Source organism: Vigna radiata, unplaced genomic scaffold (assembly GCF_000741045.1).
Source record: "Vigna radiata var. radiata cultivar VC1973A unplaced genomic scaffold, Vradiata_ver6 scaffold_473, whole genome shotgun sequence".
NCBI lineage: Eukaryota > Viridiplantae > Streptophyta > Magnoliopsida > Fabales > Fabaceae > Vigna > Vigna radiata.
This window is the reverse complement of record NW_014543788.1, coordinates 27,272-46,134: the sequence shown is the minus strand read 5'-3', so window position 1 is coordinate 46,134 and position 18,863 is coordinate 27,272. Positions and strand designations below refer to the sequence as shown.

Genomic DNA, 18,863 nt, shown 5'->3' with positions numbered 1-18,863 from the left:
TTGTAATATCCTTTTAATTTAATTGGGTACATTTACAGAATGTCTATAAGACTATAGTGTAAAAAAAAAATTATATCATTATTTTTTCATGGATGATAGGGTTACGATTAATTTTTATAATAATCATCTTTAAAATATTCATAAAATGTTGTTCAATAAATTTATAATATAAAAAGTTATACGACGAAATTTACGAAAACTTATGTTGGTATATTTCATAAATTGTTAACCACAAGAGGCTTCATAAAAATACTTTTAGGGCACTTCCATACTTAGGTATCCAATCCACCACCTTGGTGGCATTTATGTAGAGATTTTGGTTACAAGTTACTCCACTTAAGAGTCTTAATACTATATGAGTACATTTGATACCTAGGATAACATCTTTATTACATGAAAAAAAAGTAATCTATTTTATTTTTTTGCAGTTGTTTAATATATCAATATGATTAATTAACTTCATCAATTATGTATTGTCTCATCCCATAAATGGAGGACGATAATCACCGCAATAAATTTGTTTAATTAGAGTTTGATATACTTAGAAGAATATGGTCAATTTATATTTCTAAACTGTTTTTGAAGTAGTTTGATAAAATAACTAGTGTAAATGTTGGAGTGCAAGAGTTAAACCTAAACAGATGAAATTTTTTAGTTAAGCTAATTACAATAATTGTAGTTGTGATTTGTTGACTATTTTACAACTCCAAAGAGTACGTATTTATACTAGTCTTAAAAAACATAAAGACAATTAATATAGCAACTGTCCTGATTTTGAGGATGTGAATTTTTCAAATATATCTTATCCCTAGCTATCTTGTGACTGAATGTAGCTGGATTAATTCAACAAAATGTCTCTCTCTAACTTCATTTTAGAATTCATCATATTATACACATTACAATAGTGTTTTACTGTTGGTTGCCACATTTTTTACTCACTTAAGTTAAGTGAAAGGGTTGCCATGTCAGTGTGTAAATGCTCTTAGAGTTTCAAAACAAAGAGGCGCACAATTTGAGAGAGAAAAGAGGGAGATAAAATTCTGCATAGTGTTTTATCGTGTAGTCTCAATAAAACGACAATCTTAGATTCATTCACCATTGGATTGGGTTGAAACTTTGACTAGAGATTCATAACACATGGTTTTTCATTCTGACGGATTAGATCATTAATTAAATGTTTGAGGTTAGAGATATTGTAGCTTTTTTCTTCACTTTTGTAAGCTTTGTAGCTTTGATCTTTGGTTGGGTGTTAGCACTAGTTTTTGCAACTAAGACTTTTTTGTACCATTTGTTGATTATAGTGGAGATATTTCTTTATTTTGGACGACTCGTGATTTTTATTCTTGAATTGAGAGGTTTTCCATTGTAAAAGTTTTGGTGTCTTTGATATGTGATTTTGATGATTTATTGTTGCTATTCATTGGTTATTGCTCCTCATAGATTCTAGCAAGTTAGGAGAATTTTATATATGGTATATTGGTTATATTGTGATGTTTTCCATCGGAGTGGTACCAAATAGGGACGACAAAAAAACCCGTGTCTGCGGATATCCGCAGATAAAATCTACGACGGATAATTGATATCCGCAGACATTTATTACTCACAACCCGTGGATAGTGGATATTTTAATACCCACTTATAAACGGGTCGGGTGCAGGTATTGTACTATCTGTACCCGCGGATATCCGCTACCCGCAAAAAATAAAAATAAAAATTTAATTTATATTTTATTAAGTTAAATTTAATTAAAATTAACATCAATTTATATTTTGCAAGGTTAAATTTAATTAAAATTAAATTTTAATTTATATTATATTTTATATATTTTTTGTAATTCTATTTAAATTTTGTTTTAATAATTTATATAAATATATATTTTTAAATATTTATGAGTACGCGCGAATATCCACGGATATCTGCGGGTTTTAAAATATCCGCGAATATTTTTTAAGCGGGTATCGTATGGGTAGCGGGTCGAGTAGTGGGTGGATTTTTTTTGTTGGGTCGGGTTGCGAGTAGGCATTATCCGTGCCTGACCCTACCCGTTACCATCCCTAGTACCAAAGCTCTTGGTTTATGGATATTGCTTGAATGATGGAGGCAAATATAAAGATGGGTTCTTTTAATGGTACCAATTATCATTTTTGGAAGGGCAAGATGAAAGACTTATTGTTTGTGAAGAAATTTCATATTCTCGTCTTTGTTACATAGAAGTCAGATTCTATGTATGATGAAGAGTAAGACTTTGAGCAACAACAAGTGTGTGATTTTATTAAAAAATGTGTATGAGACAATGTTTATAATCACATTGCTGATGAGATACATGCTAGAACTTTGTGGTAGAACATTGAATCTTTGTATGCTTCTAAGTTAGGCAATATTAAACTATATTTGTTGAATTGCTTAATGAATTTGAGGTACAGAGAGAATTCTTCCATTTCAGACCATTTAAATGAATTTCAAGGGTTCCTAGATCAATTGTTAGGAATGGGTATAAACTTTGATGATGAAGTTTTGGGGGTACTGAATACTCTATCAAAGTCTTAGAAGGTATTTTGGGTTTCAATTACAAGCTCTGCCCTAAATGAAATTGTTTCTTTGCAGATAGCAAAAAGTGAGGCTCTTAATGAAAAGATGAGAAGGAAGGCACATGGTTCTTCATCTTAGTTTGAGATTCTTGTCACAAAAATTAGAGAGAGAAGTTAGAAAAAGGAACCAAAAGGTGGTAGAGAGAAGAGCAGGAGCAAGTCCAAGTCAAGATACAAGAATATAAAGTGTCATTATTGTAATAAAATTGGGCATATACATAAATATTGTTTTAAGTGAAAAAATGATAACAAAGGCAAAAAGGAAAGCAGAAAGAGAATGATGATGATGATAATTGTGTCACTACTACCACGGGTGGTGATCTAGTTCTTTTTCGTGATTATGAGTCTGTTAACCATGTATATGATGAGATCATGTGGATTATTGATCATGGTGTTGATTGCACACCGAGAAAGGAGTTTTTCACATCTTATAGTTCTAGTGATTTTAGAGTTTGAAGATGGGTAATGGTGGAATTTCATAGGTCATTGGTGTTGATTATGTTTATTAGCAAACCAACATGGGAGTGTAGTTATTACTCAGAGGAGTCAAATATGCTCTAAATGTTCGCTTTAATATGATATTTGTGCATTACTCANAGGTGAGGATTTCTACATGGCCTCACATTAANCGGGTCCACTCGGACTTTTATAGGAATCTTACGATCCAGGTCTCTCCTGGGTGGCAACTATGTGGGTTCTTTGAAGATTTCCCTATATTCTCCCAAGATCTCCTCAAGTTCTACAGACTTCCTTGAGGTCAATTGNTTTACCCTTTCTTCCAACTTAGTCCTTGCCAAACTCTAAACTAACCAAACCGCTTTAACTTTTGTTTCTTTCAACAACACTTCAAAGGTCACAACTTTCTTGGTCAATTGGGTCACCCCTAATCAAAACCTCCTTCTCTCCATGGCCAAAACTCATTGTTAAATTTCTCCAATTGATCTTAATTTCTCCTAGTGATGGTAGCCATATTACCCTCAAGATTAAATGCACACCACCTAATTCAAACAAATAGAATTTCTCTTTCACCTCCAAATCTTGCAACAACACTAGGATGTAGCGATAACACCTACTCGAAGTCTTCTTATACCCATCTTCCAAATAGACTTTATAGGGAAGGGTTTCTTCTACCACCAAGCCTAGTTCAGCCACTAGTTTAGTCAAAATGAAATTGTGATTGATGTCACTATCGATTAAAACTACTTGTTTCCTTTTCACCCACCCTTGCAACTTCATTATTGTTGAACTACGTCAGACCCCTACCGAGAAGATTGAGAGTTCCATCTGCCTTTGTTCCATTTCTTTCTCCCCCTCCCCTTCACCTTCCTCCTCATCCTTAGCCATCAGTATCGTAATATTCTTTTCTAAACACTTATGGCCTGGGTTGTAAGGACCACCATAGTGAAAACATCTCCCCTCTTCCCTTCTCCAGATATATTCTAGGTAAGGCAGATTCCTTATCCCTTTGCCTTTATTATCTCCTATCGTGTTGCTTCCTGTCTTGGAGCCCATTGTGGTATTAACACCTTCTTTCCTTGTGGTGCTCATGTTAATCGAAGTCCCTTGCCCACTTTTGCCCCCCTTGAATGTCTATGTTCTGGAATTAACCTTAATTCCCCCTTAATACCTTCAAGTCGATTGATTATTCCTATTGGCCACTCCTCATCCCAATCTGGGATCTTTTGTAACCTCTTCCACATCCTCGATTATTTTCATAGCCCTTAACAACTCCCTGGGATTATATGGCCTGATTTGGTTCCTAATATCCCCTTGAAAACCAACAAAGAAGTACACCAATAATTGTTCCTCTATCAACTATGTAGTTTGTGCCAAAACCAACTCTAATAATTTTAATGGTGGTTATTCGGATGTGTTAAAATAGTATGGCTTAGTTTTTCACACCAATAGTAGGGTGAATTGGTGAAACTTAAAATCAGTCTTTTCAAAATCTTTTTCGCAAAAGGATGTGCTTTGAAAACTTTCTTGAAACACAAGGAAAAAGATTTTCAAGTGCAGCGGAAATAAAGTTGATTAAGCACAAAATGAAGTCGACTAAAAGTAAAAATGTAGGGATCAGAGAAATCAAGCACTGGTTTTTATACTAGTTCGGTCAACCTGCCTACATCTAGTGTCCTTCCAATCACAAGAAGCAAATACACTATAATGATCAAGGTTTTTACGACAAGGCTTTTATAGAGACCTCCACGTCAAAAATATAAAACACCTCTCTAACCCTTTAATCAAAATATAGGCATACAAACAAAAGACCATGTTGGGGAAAATCGGCAAGTGTACCGAGTCGCACAAGTAATCTAAAATGGTAAGACCAAGTATCGTATCTCAGAGGACTCTCGGTGATGAACAATTGTGTGAAAACAAGATTAATTAAGACTTAAAATAAAAGAGATCATGGGTTTGGAGTGCAAAAATAATAAAGAAAATAAAATTGCAATTGATCAATGGCAAAAGAGCACAAATATGAACGGAGGTTGATTTATGTGAGATGGATATGTTGTTGGGGTTAGATTTCACCAAGTTCCCTCTCATGTATATAAGAATTCTTCTTTATGCATTAATGCCAACATCCCTCACTGAATCACTTAAACTCGATCCATCGGTAAATAAGTATGTCCTTCATTAGAAGTTCATATAATTTCTAGCATTCCTGGTAAAAAGATGTGAAGATCAAGAGGTTAAGACGACTAAGACTCATACCCTCATCCCTGAGCAATATAACCCTTAAGAGTAATTCAACAAGAACCTGAATTGAAAGGAACCTCCCGATACTCACGCAATTCATAAATAATGCTATTGTATAAGCAAGAATAGAAACAGATGAATTACTCTAACAATTAATGAAAAAACATATGAAATTAAGAATCAATTCAAATACATGAGAGTTCACAAGGTTACATCATTCCCCAACAACAAATAGAAATTAGTTCCCCATAGACATGGGGGAACTCTATGAACAATGGAATAAAGAATGAGAATAGAAGATTAAGAGTAGGCTAAGAGTGTATTGCTATGCTCTTCTCTGCTAGGGATGCAAAACCTAGAGCCCCAGGGTCCTTCAAATAGTTTCAAAGGCGTGCTAGAGCGATTTCTGGTCCAAAAGAATCAAAACAAAGCAGAAACAAGGCTCGATCCACGTGAATTCTTGCTCAAGTGTCGTAGGGGGCCGCCTGGGCGTGAATTGAGGGTCATGTAAGGCCCAAGCGTCAGATTTGGATGCCCAGGCTACGAAGCTCCGCCGCCCGGGCATCGAGGGCCACCGCCTGGGCCATAGACGTCAATTTTTCTCGCTTCAATTGTGCTTCTGGACGCCCGAGCTGTGTGTTTTTCCTCCTTCTGGTGCCTTTTTGACCCCTTCTGAGCTTCACTTCTTTGTCTTTCTTCTCTTCTTTTAGTATTACCTCAATCTCTGTCAAAACAAGGGAAATTAATCATAAAATCATTAAAATCAACCTCAACTCTCTTATTCACACAATTTATACAAAAAGCATGAGTCTAAGCAAGTTTCTAAGTGAAAAATGGTGCTTTTAGTATCAAAATCACATCACAAATAACAATGTTTTAAATCGTTATCAGACCAGCAGCAAGAATACCCTCTTCTGTTGTCTACACTCTTTGAGAAACCCCTTAAAGTCAAGAAAGCAGCACGCTCTTCTTCTCACAGCAAAAACCTCAATGTTTAGATATATCAACCTTTCAATGCAAAAGAATCTTGCCCTTCAAGAAATCACAAGAGATGAACACCACGGTCTTCTTCTTTGGTTTTTGGAGCGTTCTCCTCGTTATGTAACATAACACTAATTTGAAAGATATCACAAACAATGTTATATTCACCAAAGTTGTTACAAATATCAATCTTGCATCAATTTATAGTTTTTCACAATTCTCACGCACTTTAATCGACTTAGATGCAGTTGAATATAACAAAACAGTTGTGACAGTTAGCAGCAGTCAATGCAATTAATTGGATTTGCAATTAATGTAGTCGATTTACATTTAATGCTTGGTCAACGAAATTCAAAATATGTCCGTTAGAAATTTTATGTCAAGCATTAATAGAATTTCAAAACATAACAGACTTAGTCAAATGCAATGCGCATATAGTCGACTATATGGCAGTTTAAAACATAGTTTTGAAAAACTTTCTTTTTGAAAAATTTCCACAACACACTTTGAAAAAGTCTGTGCAAAGGCACGAGTTTTAATCGACTCACCCCATAATGAAGTCGACTTAAAAGTGTTGTTTTACAACACAATTTAAAGTTCAACAAAAGTGCATGTGGTTTTTCTTTTCCAAAAATATGTGTTTTGCATTTAAGTTTGAAATCACATATATAGCATAATGAAATGCAAACAACACAGCAATATCATATACATGTTTCCATATAATCATAAAACAGGAAAGCATATGAACATGTAACACATTATACACATGTGTTATTAATTATGTGTTGTCATCATCAAAAACCAGAAACTCTGAGATTATGGGTTGAGCTAAACCAATGCTCCCCTATCAATAATCTCGACAGGATGGTTATGTTCATGTGCCACTATGATACTTTTATGATGCCAAACATTATATCGGTGGGCACGAAAATTGAATTTTCTATGATACTTTAATTCAATCGACTTAACTACTGCTAAAAACCAGTTTTCTTCTTTTACATCCACAAACCCTAGAGCCGAGAATTGTGACTACCAAAACCACTCGTTAATAAGTCAAAGAGTAATTAAGTTCGAAAGATGTAATTCTTATAATCGATAACATGCTATGATATAATAATGATCTTGTGCCAAGTAAATAGTTAACTCGACTACGAACTCGATAATGAGTTGTGCATAACGTCTAAGCTCTTTTTCTTAACAAGATTGTCCATCTGCAGTTAGTCTTTAACTTTTGTGCTCTTGAGGCTTATCTTCATGTCTAGATCATTGTTATATTTAATTTTATATGTTAACGGTGACAAAAGTAGGCCCATTATCTTCAGTTCCAAGTAAGAGATACCAATTATATTTTAACCACCTGGAAATAGGGAAAATATAATATTTATATGATATATCATTTACAAATAGAAACAAAATAAGTCAATATACAAATGCTGATATATATTTATAACGCGTTGGCCTAAAAGGACTATTATTATTTGTTTACATAACACGAAGTAAGATCCATCTCATTACCACTTATGCACACAATAAATATTCATAAAGCTTTTACTAAGTTGAGAGTGAGAGAGTATTTGTAGGTAGACTTGCCCTCTGTGATTTAGATCCAATTTACATATCAACAATTGGTCAACCCACCTCAAAGTCTGTTTGGCCAAACTTGGTAACAAACAATGAAAATATAGATTTTATATGTTGCATACAATTAGGGTTTAGGGTTTCATATATTTAACAGAAACAATGGCAAACATGTTTTTGGTGTCTATGGCCAAAGACTTTGCAACGACCACCTTTTCCGCAGGGATGCTTTAGGCAAATGGAATTACAACGTTGCTCGTCATTCGTTCCCGGGTTGCAACTTCGTACCTGGTTGTCATAGCAGCAATGCACATTCATTTGTATATTTTTTATGTCCATCAATTCAGCTGAATCCATCACTTCACTCTCCTGCATTGTTTTCTCGTACCTAGATTTTGCTTCAACTATGTTCACACAACAAAACAATAGGTACAATATTCATTTATAACCTCATAATCAACTCCTTTCACATGAATGAATGATTAACTCAACCATACGTTTTAAGATAAACATTCATCCATCAATGCATGACCTTAAGATAAATTTGTAAAATGAGTTCTAAATACTTTTCAGTATTATGAACAAATTCAGAACTTTCTCTTCTAAATATATATATTTGGTTTTTAATTTGTTTTTAAATACTACTTGTATGGATCGATCAAACAACCATCCAAAAAATTTTAATAGTAAACAACATAAATCATTTGAATGAAATCAAATTTAAGATAAAATAAAATAGAGTAATAACTTATTTATTTGACTCAAAATAAAATTTATTTCATAGATTCAATTTTCATTCTAATTCCATTAATCAATGTGTTATTCAACATCTAAACATAGAACAAAACCTTTTTATTCCCCTATTCAATCATAGAAAATGAGTTTACTAGAGAAGAAAATGATGACAACAATTGTAGAAAGTAGTAGAAGGCTTTGGGTTGGTCGGGCCATTTTCAATTGTTTAATTGCTTTTATGGAATAAAAAGAGAATTTACAAATATATATACATACTTATAGTTGGAGGGACAACTTGGCTTTTGTTATTTACCCGTAGAGAAAACTGACAAATAAATTTAAACCGTTAATGTTTTGTAGATAACCTAAAAATAGTTAAAATTCAATTTGTTTTATAACCTAGAAACAACAATAACCATCGTAAAAGAAAACAAATTATATTTAAATATAGATCAACGCGTTACATATAAAATATAATTTGTGTAGAATAATTTTAGTTTTTTTAGTTTAAATAATACAATTTGTGTTAAGTTTTAATGGTCAGGATTTAAATAATCATCATAAAGCACTGTGCTTTTAAGATTTTTATGAGTTTCCCAATCAATTAATATCATATAAGATGCATACACTTTGAAAATATGTAGAAACCTTTCTTTATGGTTAAAGAAGTCAGAAAAAAAAACAACATTGGCTTATATCAAAAGCTGTTGATGGAACAGAACCCGGGGAAGATAACCGTACATGTGATGCGAACACGTTACGAACCTCTTCAAAGCTTTGTCCGATGAGAAGGCTCAGTGGAATAAAGGAACTCGAGATCAAGACTTACTCGAAGAAAATCTACTAAACCGAAAACGAAAGCTCCAAAACTCTGAACAAACTCATTAGAACCCTAGGACTTAGAGTTTGTTCGGAAGAAAACCCTAAATGGAGCATTAAGAATCCTAATCTGATGAGGAAACCCTAAAATGAGAGGGAAACCCTAGTTTGCACAAGGGAACCCATAAAGGAACCGATTAATATGCTCAAAATGAATAATGAAGTTTTAAAAGTATGCCCATTGTCTTGGGTTCCAAATAAGAGATTCCGATTATATTTTAACCACCCAGAAAGGGAAAATTTAATATTTATATGATATAGTATTTACAAATAGAAACAAAATAAGACAATATACAAAGGTTGATATATATTTTTAATTCATTGGCCTAAAATTGCTATTTTATTTGTTTGCATAACATGAAGTATGTTCCATCTCATTACAACTTATGCTCACAATCATTATTCAAAACATAACTAACTAAGTCGAGTTGCCTACGCATATATTCGACTATGTCACTTCAATGCAGTTTTGAAAATCTTTTCTTTGCAAAATTACTCATAGCACTGTTTTTGAAAATCTGTGCAAAATCACGAGTTTTAATCAACTTACTTCATAATGAAATCGACTTAAAACTTGCATTTTTGCCACACAATATAAGTTCAATCAAGTGCATGTGGTTTTCCTTTTTAAACACATATGTAATGCAATCACAGATGATATCTCATGTAAAGAGCCGTGAATATGCACATATATACAAAATTAACATAAACATGTTCTACAAGAATTCATACGCAATAAAGATTTGAACATGTAACACATATCAATACATGTGTTATTAATAATGTGTTGTCATCATAAAAAACCAGAAACATTGTGATATTAAGGTTTAGCTAAACCAGTGCTTCTCTTATCAACAATCTCAACAAACGCAGTGTTTGAATTTGCTGATCCCTACTCTCTTTTATTCAATTGATTACTTTCTGTACTTATTCGATTAAATTTTCGCTGCATTAAAAATCTTTTGCCTTGCGTTTCAAGAAAAGTATAAAGGCATCACTTTTTGTGAAAAGGATTTTAAAATATTTTAATTTTACATTTCACCAATTCACCCCCCCCCCCTCTCTTGGTGTGAGAAATTGGTTATTCTATTTTACCACTTTTGAAGCCTTTCTGTTCCAAGAAAACCTGCTCTGACCTGTAAAGCTGCAGAAGTTTGTTGACGTTGATGGTGAGGCTGCGTCCTTGTTTGGTTCCTTGCAGTTTCAGTGGGATGCCACTAGGCCCCACGGTTGGTGCCAAAATGTTTCAGTGGGGATTTGTGTAAGGTGGAGAAACATACCTTTCTATTGTGACTTTCCTGCTTTCCAATGCTTGAGTTCCCTACTCCGCTCGCTCGCAGTCTTGACCGGGAGGGAGGTACCCTCTAAAAGGAACTTTGACGCTCAAGTTAGGCGTCTGTTGAAAGAGCTTTTGCTCACAATTGAATATTCAGTGTTTCGTTTAGAGTGTTCAGAGTTGAGTATTATGAATCCAGTAGAACGTACCTGACATTTGGCCTTGACCTTATATTTATAAGTCATCTCATGGATCCTAGACTAACACAAATACAATAAAATGAAAACAAACTTACTATTAGATTCAATTAATTACTCATAAACAACTTATCAATATCTTTAATGAGATATCTTTGATTATTTTATGACCTGTTGGACTATTAACCCAATGATAACTTAAACGTTGTCCCAATTATGGCCCAACTTCAATAAAACCCTTTGACCTGGTTGACCATTAATATTTTTGTAGCGGATGGATCGTACGGTCAAGAATGTTAATTGTTTGGTCTATACTATATACTATACAATTAACATCATTAAATATTTAATAATTTTTCTTTTAAAGACATATGACTTTCCTAGTGATTATAATTTCCAATAAGCACTACATATTTATATAAAATTAATTCAGTACTGCTTAAAAATGCCAAAAAATATTAAATACATTCTTATCGATTGTAATCTTCGTTAAATATTAGATGAAATTTTTTAAAATAAATTAGATGCAATCAAAACCAGCTCTAATAATTTTAATGGTGGTTATTCGGATGGTTATATTCATGTGACGCTATGATACATTTGTGATGCCAAACTTTCTATCGTTGGATATGAAATTGATTTTTCTTTGATACTTTAATTCAATCGACTTAACTGCTGCTAAAAATCAATTTTCTTCTTTTACTGCCAAAAGTCCTAAAGCCCACAATTGTGGCTACCAAAACCACTTGTTAAGAAGTCAAAAAGTAGTTAAGTTCGAAAGATGTAATTCTTGTAGTCGATAACATGCTATGATATAATAATGATCTTGTGCTTAGTAAATAGTTAAATTGATTACGAACTCGATAATGAGTTGTGCATAACGTTTACGCTCGTTTTCTTAATAAGACGGTCCATCAACATTTAGTCTTTAAACTTTTGTGCTCATGAGGCTTATCTTCATGTCTAGATCATTGTTATAATTAATTTTATATGTTAGCGGTGATAAGAGTAGGCCCATTATCTTGGGTTCCAAATAAGAGATAACAATTATATTTTAACCATCCGAAAGGGAAATATAACATTTATATGATATATGATTTACAAATAGAAGCAAAATAAGTCAATATACAAATGTTAATATATATTTTTAATTCGTTGGCCTAATAGGGCTATTATTATTTGTTCACATAACACGAAGTACGATCCATCTCATTATCACTTATGCTCACAATAAATATTCATAAAACTCTTACTAAGTTAAGGGTAGATTTGCCCTCTCTGTGATTTAGATATTCTAATTCACATGTCAACAATTGGTCAATCCACCTCAAAGTCTGTTCGGCCAAACTTGGTATGAAAAATATAGATTTTATATGTTGCATACAATTAGGGTTTAGGGTTTCATATATTTAACAGAAACAATGGCAAACATGTTTTTGGTGTCTATGGCCAAAGACTTTGCAACGACCACCTTTTCNGCAGGGATGCTTTAGGCAAATGGAATTACAACGTTTCTCGTCATTCGTTCCTGGGTTGCAACTTCGTACCTGGTTGTCATAGCAGCAATGCACATTCATTTGTATATTTTTTATGTCCATTAATTCAGCTAAATCCATCACTTCACTCTCCTGCACCGTTTTCTCGTACCTTGATTTTGCTTCAACTATGTTCATACAACAACACAATAGGTACAACATTCATTTATAACCTCATAATCAACTCCTTTCACATGAATGAATGATTAACTCAACCATACGTTTTAAGATAAACATTCATCCATCAATGAATGACCTTAAGATAAATTGATAAAATCAATTCTAAACACTTTTTAGTATTATGAACAAATTCAGAACTTTCTCTTCTAAATATATATATATATATATATATATATATATATGGTTTTTAATTTTTTTTAAATAATACTTGTATGAACAGATCAAACATCCATCCAAAAAAAAATTAATAGTAAATAACATAAATCATTTGAATGGAATCAAATTTAAGCTAAAATAAAATAGAGTAATAACTTATTTATTCGACTCAAAATAAAATATATTTCATAGATTCAATTTTCATCCTAATTCCATTAATCAATGTGTTATTCAACATCAAAACATAGAACAAAACCTTTTTATTTCCCTTTTCAATCATAAAAAATGAGTTTACCAGAAAAGAAAATGATGACAACAATTATAGAAAGTAGCAGAAGGCTTTGGGTTGGTCGGACCATTTTCAATTGTTTAATTACTTTTATGGAATAAAAAGAGAATTTACAAATATATATATATATATATATATATATATATATATATATATATATATATATATATATATATATATATATATTTGGAGGGACAGTTTGGCTTTTGTTAATTACCCATAAAGAAAACTGACAAATAAATTTAAATAGTTAATGTTTTTGTATAAAACCTAAAAATAGTTAAAATTCAATTTGTTTTATAATCTAGAAACAACAATAACCATAGTAAAAGTAAACAAATTAGATTTAAATATTAAAAAAAAAACTTGATTCCAAATCATGGTTGGCAATAAAAGCAAAAAGCTTAATAAAAGAGAACAAATTACATTTAAATATCTAAAAAAACTTCAACTTCTAATCATGATTCGAAATAATATGCATGAATCCAATCAAAATATTAGACATGCTAAAAAATGGAAAATAAAAGAAAGAAACCTAAGAAACTGCGTAGCAAACATTTACATCGTGATAACAAAAGAGGAAGAATTGCGTATCAATATGTAATAAAAGAGGAAGAATTGTTGAATAAATTCAACTATATGTAACCACAAGAAAACCAAAGGATAAGATGCCTACATATTCATATGCTCAAAATTAGAATAATACCTACATTTAATACGTGGCTTTCCTTCCTTCTATAGATCAGTATAAGTACATAGTCATTGGAGTTGTAAAATGGTCATAAAAAAAACAACTATAATTACAGATAAATATAATACTTTTTTGTGAGGTGTGTTATGTAATAAGGAAGCTGTGATATGGAGTTTGGAGTACTATTTTCAATGATTTCCACATTTCTAATCATCAAACAAAATATTGCTTTCAATGATGATCTTGTGAGATCTTTTTCAATTAGTAAAGTATAGAAGGTCCCAAGGTCTATGAAATAATGCTTTCTTAGATGACTACGATGATATGACTTCTGCCTTAGTTTATTCATCATATTGTGTCTTGAGATGCCCATCCTTTCTTCTCCAACTCTTGTCGCAGTGCCTGACACCAACCAAAAATATTATTTAAGGTAAGGATTTGCATCCATCTGAAAAATATTCTTTTTCTCTACCATTTTGAAAATGTCAATTTATTTCTGATCAAAGTACAGTTAAATAAATTTACCTTCAGTTAAAATGTTGACTAATTTACAAAAAAAAAAAGGAAATCATTTAGGCACAACTTTAGTGAATCATAAAAACTTTAAAAAGTGTCTAGACATGATATGAGAGAAAAAGGAAGTTTTTCCCTGCAAACCAATAATTTCTTTATGCAACTATAGAGAAAGAACTTAAACCATACCTTTATTCTTTTCCTATTCAGATCAAAATCAAAGTTTCCCACCCGAGATGCAGATCGATACTCCACAGTATAACCCTTGCCAGGTCGAAACCAGAACTCGACATCATCCACAAACTGTTAGGACATGACACAGAAAAAAAGGAAAGGAAATTAGAGATGGTTGATGATATAAACTAAAATATATAAAATGACTATTTTTTTTCATGAGGAGTTTCCTTAGATATAAGTTACGCATACCCGTAAGATTGAGCTTTGATACTCCACACGGATATAGTCTTCTTTTCTTTCAACTATTCTTGGTGTAAATTTGTCTGGTGTTGTTGATTCAATCTGTAAATGTCACGGGGAGATGGTTTTTAGATAAATGATTGAAAAAGTGCAGATATCCAGCTTTTACAATCCAATTATATATAACAAACTAGAAAAAGGTTAGCACTATAATTAAAGTTGAGATCTGATTTGATCCTACAAAACAGACTAGCAATAAGGGGTATCTCGACTCAAATATTTTGATTTGACTACATCAGTTAAAGAAGGATATTGAACGCTTTTAGATAACTCTTCATCATTAGTAAAAATTGATTAAAAACCACCTAATGTTTCTTTTGTGACTATAATTTTCTATAAATTTTAACCAATATCAGAAAAGAAATTGCAATAGAAAGACTGTGTTGCAAAGTGAACTACTAACCCTAGTCTGATAATTTTTATAAATTATAATGAATGTTGACAGAGTGAGGGAAGGGAAAGAACAATTGCAATCCAGTGATATAATTCAATTTCAGCAAGATTTTTTTACCACGTCTATCAGTTCGTCCATGGCTTCCTCTCTGCTCACAGGATTTTTCCTGCCTTCAGGATTATAGTTCCTGAAAAAGAAGGAAAAATATCAAAACAAAGTGACATCATGATTCATCTATCTCCAATAATAAAGTTAGGAATTTGGTGGGACCATACTCAATAATACAAAGACCAAGCTAGAGAAAAGTTTCTTTTGTCAAATAAATAGTAAAAGTAAAGATTGTACAACTTCACCGGCCAATATTTGTGTGACCAGTAATCCAATTCTTCTGTCAAATAAACATTGTTCAACAGTCCAAAGCCGCCAGTTGCACAATTTTCAGGTGGTTTAAATAGTGATAAATTGTTCAAAGTGCACTTTGCTATTGCAACTTGATTCTCACAAATATTCCATAACATCCTTTTGAACTAAATCCAAAAAATAAATAAACAAACCTTCACAAGTTATCTCCTAAATTTGGTTTTTACCAGATTCTCCTCAATACCTAAATTTGACACCACTTGATACTTACCCGAAGACTCAAAATAACAACGTAATGGAAATACTTCAACTTTCAACATGTTTGAAAAGACTTTATCAGACTTATAAGTATTTTTGCAAGTCATGGTGTTCAAAATAACTAATGATATCTTTATAAGTTGTTTTCATTATTTCAACAAGATTTTCAAGAATAGGTTAGAACTTTATGAAAATAATTTAACCATATTTTTCTAATCCTAGTAACAAATTATTCATATATAATTACTCTCGTTATGAGAACATAATCAGTAAACAAATGACTAAGGTGTGTGTAAGTTCTTTAATCTAAACACAACTAAAACATTGAATTTACTTCACATATTCATAGAATTCCATAAAACCAAAACTAAAATTAAAAATGAGGAAAAGAGGAGTTTTACCAAGGAGGAGCATAATGTGTGCGATCACTGATATTCTCAGAGGTTGATACACAATTCTTAGTTGCTGGACAGAGAGCTAATGCTGGTGGGTTTTTCTGCACTCCAAGATAATCAGGTTTTTTCCCACTGTATTAGATAAAGAAAATCAGAGTGTTAATCACAGAAGGAGGATGATTTCTTCTGATACCATATTACCATCATGAAAGAAGAAGAAAACAGTTTTATTTGATTAAATAAGACTTGATAAAAACTCAGTCCAGTAGAGGACTTATATACACAGAGAAGGGAAACTAAAACACAACAACAGCATACGAAATAAATCAAGAAACAACTAACTGATCAGAAGAACAGATAAATATCTGATAGAGAGCGCCACCAAAACACAAAACCCATACCAAATTCTATTTTTTAACAACCATTCATTTCCAGCACAAAGGAAAACCAAAACTGAAAAACAAAAGGGTCTCAATACCCATTAACAAAATCAAATCCTGGATTAAATTTACATTAAAAAAATTGAAACTTGTCCCAAAACAGAGGGGAGGTACCTGAGGTTGAAGATAGCACCAATGGTCGCCATTTCACTGCTTCTCAAAATGATTTCTCTTCAATATAGAAAAAGAAAATTGAATGTTAATAAATTTCATAAGATGGTTATGAACAATCAATAGAAAAGAGTAAGAAAAGCGAGAGAGTGAAGAACCTTCGGTGGATTTGGTCGGTGGGAACATCATCCTGGGGCTTCTGACAGAACAGAATGCGAGGGAAAGAGGAAAAGCAGCTTCTACCATTGTTGCCTTTGGAGGGAAACTTGCGATGGCTACAGAAAGAGCTTGCTGGAGTCAATGAAGCCATTGTTGTCGGAGGAGAAAATGAAGGTGTGAGAAAATTAAGGAACTTGGACTGTTTATGAACGCTGAAGAATGTGATGTTAAATATTTGAGAATGAGGTGTGCATCACGTGTTGAATACAAGAAGGTGGACGGAGGGAATCTTCCTTTTAGCACCATTTTTTATGATTTGGAGTGTTTGATCAAGAAAGAACAGGTTATTTATTCTTTAATATTTTAAACTTGTTTTTAATTATAATACTTTAAATTGATGATCTCACTTCCGATTTTTAAAAATATATGATTTTAGTTTTTTTATATTTAAATTTAAATATTTTATTAGGACAATTAATAATACTTATAAATAAAACAATACTTATGCAAACTTCATTTTATAAAAATAACATTTTTAAAATATATTTTCTTCAACTTTTGTTTAGAATTTTGAGAAATCTGTATAACTTTTTGAAGATTTAAGTTCTTCTTAGTGTCTATGGATTAAAATCTATTTATTAAAGTAATTAAGTTAAAATTTGATAGTGTCTTAGAAAGTATAGAGTTTGAACTATATGGATGTGACTTGATTTTTAGATATTATATTTATGTGAATTTTCTTAATTGTTGTGTTTTGAAACGGTAATTTGGTAGCCTGGAACTCGTTCAAAAATTTGATAAACTAATTTATATTTGTTGTTGTACTTGAATTAGATATGCTTTTACTTCTTGATAAAATAAAACTTGAATAGTTGATCAAACAAACTGTACCATTTTAGGTTGAGAATGAATGGAGAGTCAAGTATAAAGAATGAATATTTTTATATGAATATTTTAAGCTTATTTAGTGAAACACACTAGAAAAAGGGATTTAAATATTGCTTTAAAAGCTTTTGTAAATAGTTTTAATATTATTTTATAAGAATGAGATGGTTTTTAACAATACTTAAATACTTTAATTTTATAAAGAGCATTGTATGGTAAATTTATAAAATTAAAAGCACACTTTCACTAGTGTAGAAAAAGGTATAATGTCACGCGTATGATATTTGACTAATGAAAATCCAATGTTAAAAATGATAGATGACAAAATTGTAAATAAAATAAGCATTTAGACATCGGCTGTGGAGGGGTCCCGACGTCTCAATACCTATACACGTCATACACCTTCATTGGATGTCTTAGATGTGCGAGAAAATAAAAAAAAATATAATTTTTTATTGGCTTTAGACGTTCGGGGTAGGAGGAGCCGACGTCTAAAGCCTATTTACATTTCAGTCCCCAACATTGGACGCCAAATTGTCTACCATAGAAACCCAAAAGTCACTTTATGACTCGATTTAAACATCCAACCCCTAGACCCCGACATTTAAAACCTATTTAGTCGTCAGTCCCCCCACCCCGAATGCCAAATGACCTGTAGAAGTAACCCAAAAGGCACTATTTCATTGCCCTTAGACGTCCGTATGTCAACCCCGACATCTAAATAGGCTTTAGACGTCAACCCCCAATAACCCGGATGCCAAAAATTAATTTTTTAAACCCCTTACATGTCGGCTTGGGAGGGGGCCCGATGTTTAATGGCATTTAGAAATCGGCTGGAGGGGGGGGGGGGGGGGGGGAGCCGACGTCTAAAGATTTGCTATTACCAACAGTTACGAACATTCACTGCTCATCGTCTTCCTCGTGAATTCTCTCCTTCGCCATTGCTCTTGATGTACGATTTTCTCCCATTTGCACCATTTAAAATCATTTTTACTCTGATTAGATTACTCTTTGATGAGCTATCTTCAATTTGAACCGATTAAAATGCGTTTTGGTGTAGTTCTTGGCGCGTTCTTGGGCGACGAC

General features: G+C 32.4%; 1 protein-coding gene across 1 annotated transcript; it reads right to left on the bottom strand.

Annotated features, from left to right (window-relative positions):
• Nucleotides 1-14,015: 14,015 nt before the first annotated feature.
• On the bottom strand, nucleotides 14,016-17,129 carry LOC106754768. Its single transcript, XM_014636832.2, has 7 exons — nucleotides 16,892-17,129; nucleotides 16,737-16,793; nucleotides 16,189-16,314; nucleotides 15,287-15,356; nucleotides 14,725-14,817; nucleotides 14,488-14,601; nucleotides 14,016-14,187 (listed from the first exon to the last, which is right to left on the bottom strand). Exons 1-7 carry the CDS (start codon nucleotides 17,041-17,043, stop codon nucleotides 14,134-14,136), a joined length of 666 nt encoding a protein of 221 aa, XP_014492318.1. The 5' UTR covers nucleotides 17,044-17,129; the 3' UTR covers nucleotides 14,016-14,133.
• Nucleotides 17,130-18,863: the final 1,734 nt, after the last annotated feature.

Coding starts and splice junctions, on each gene's coding strand:
- LOC106754768 (XM_014636832.2), bottom strand. CDS start 17,043: ATGGCTTCATTGACTCCAGCAAGCTCTTTCTGTAGCCATCGCAAGTTT. Junction 16,315..16,736: donor GGTGCTATCTTCAACCTCAG/GTACCTCCCCTC, acceptor TATCTAATACAG/TGGGAAAAAACCTGATTATC. Junction 14,188..14,487: donor TGAATAGGAAAAGAATAAAG/GTATGGTTTAAG, acceptor GGTTGGTGTCAG/GCACTGCGACAAGAGTTGGA.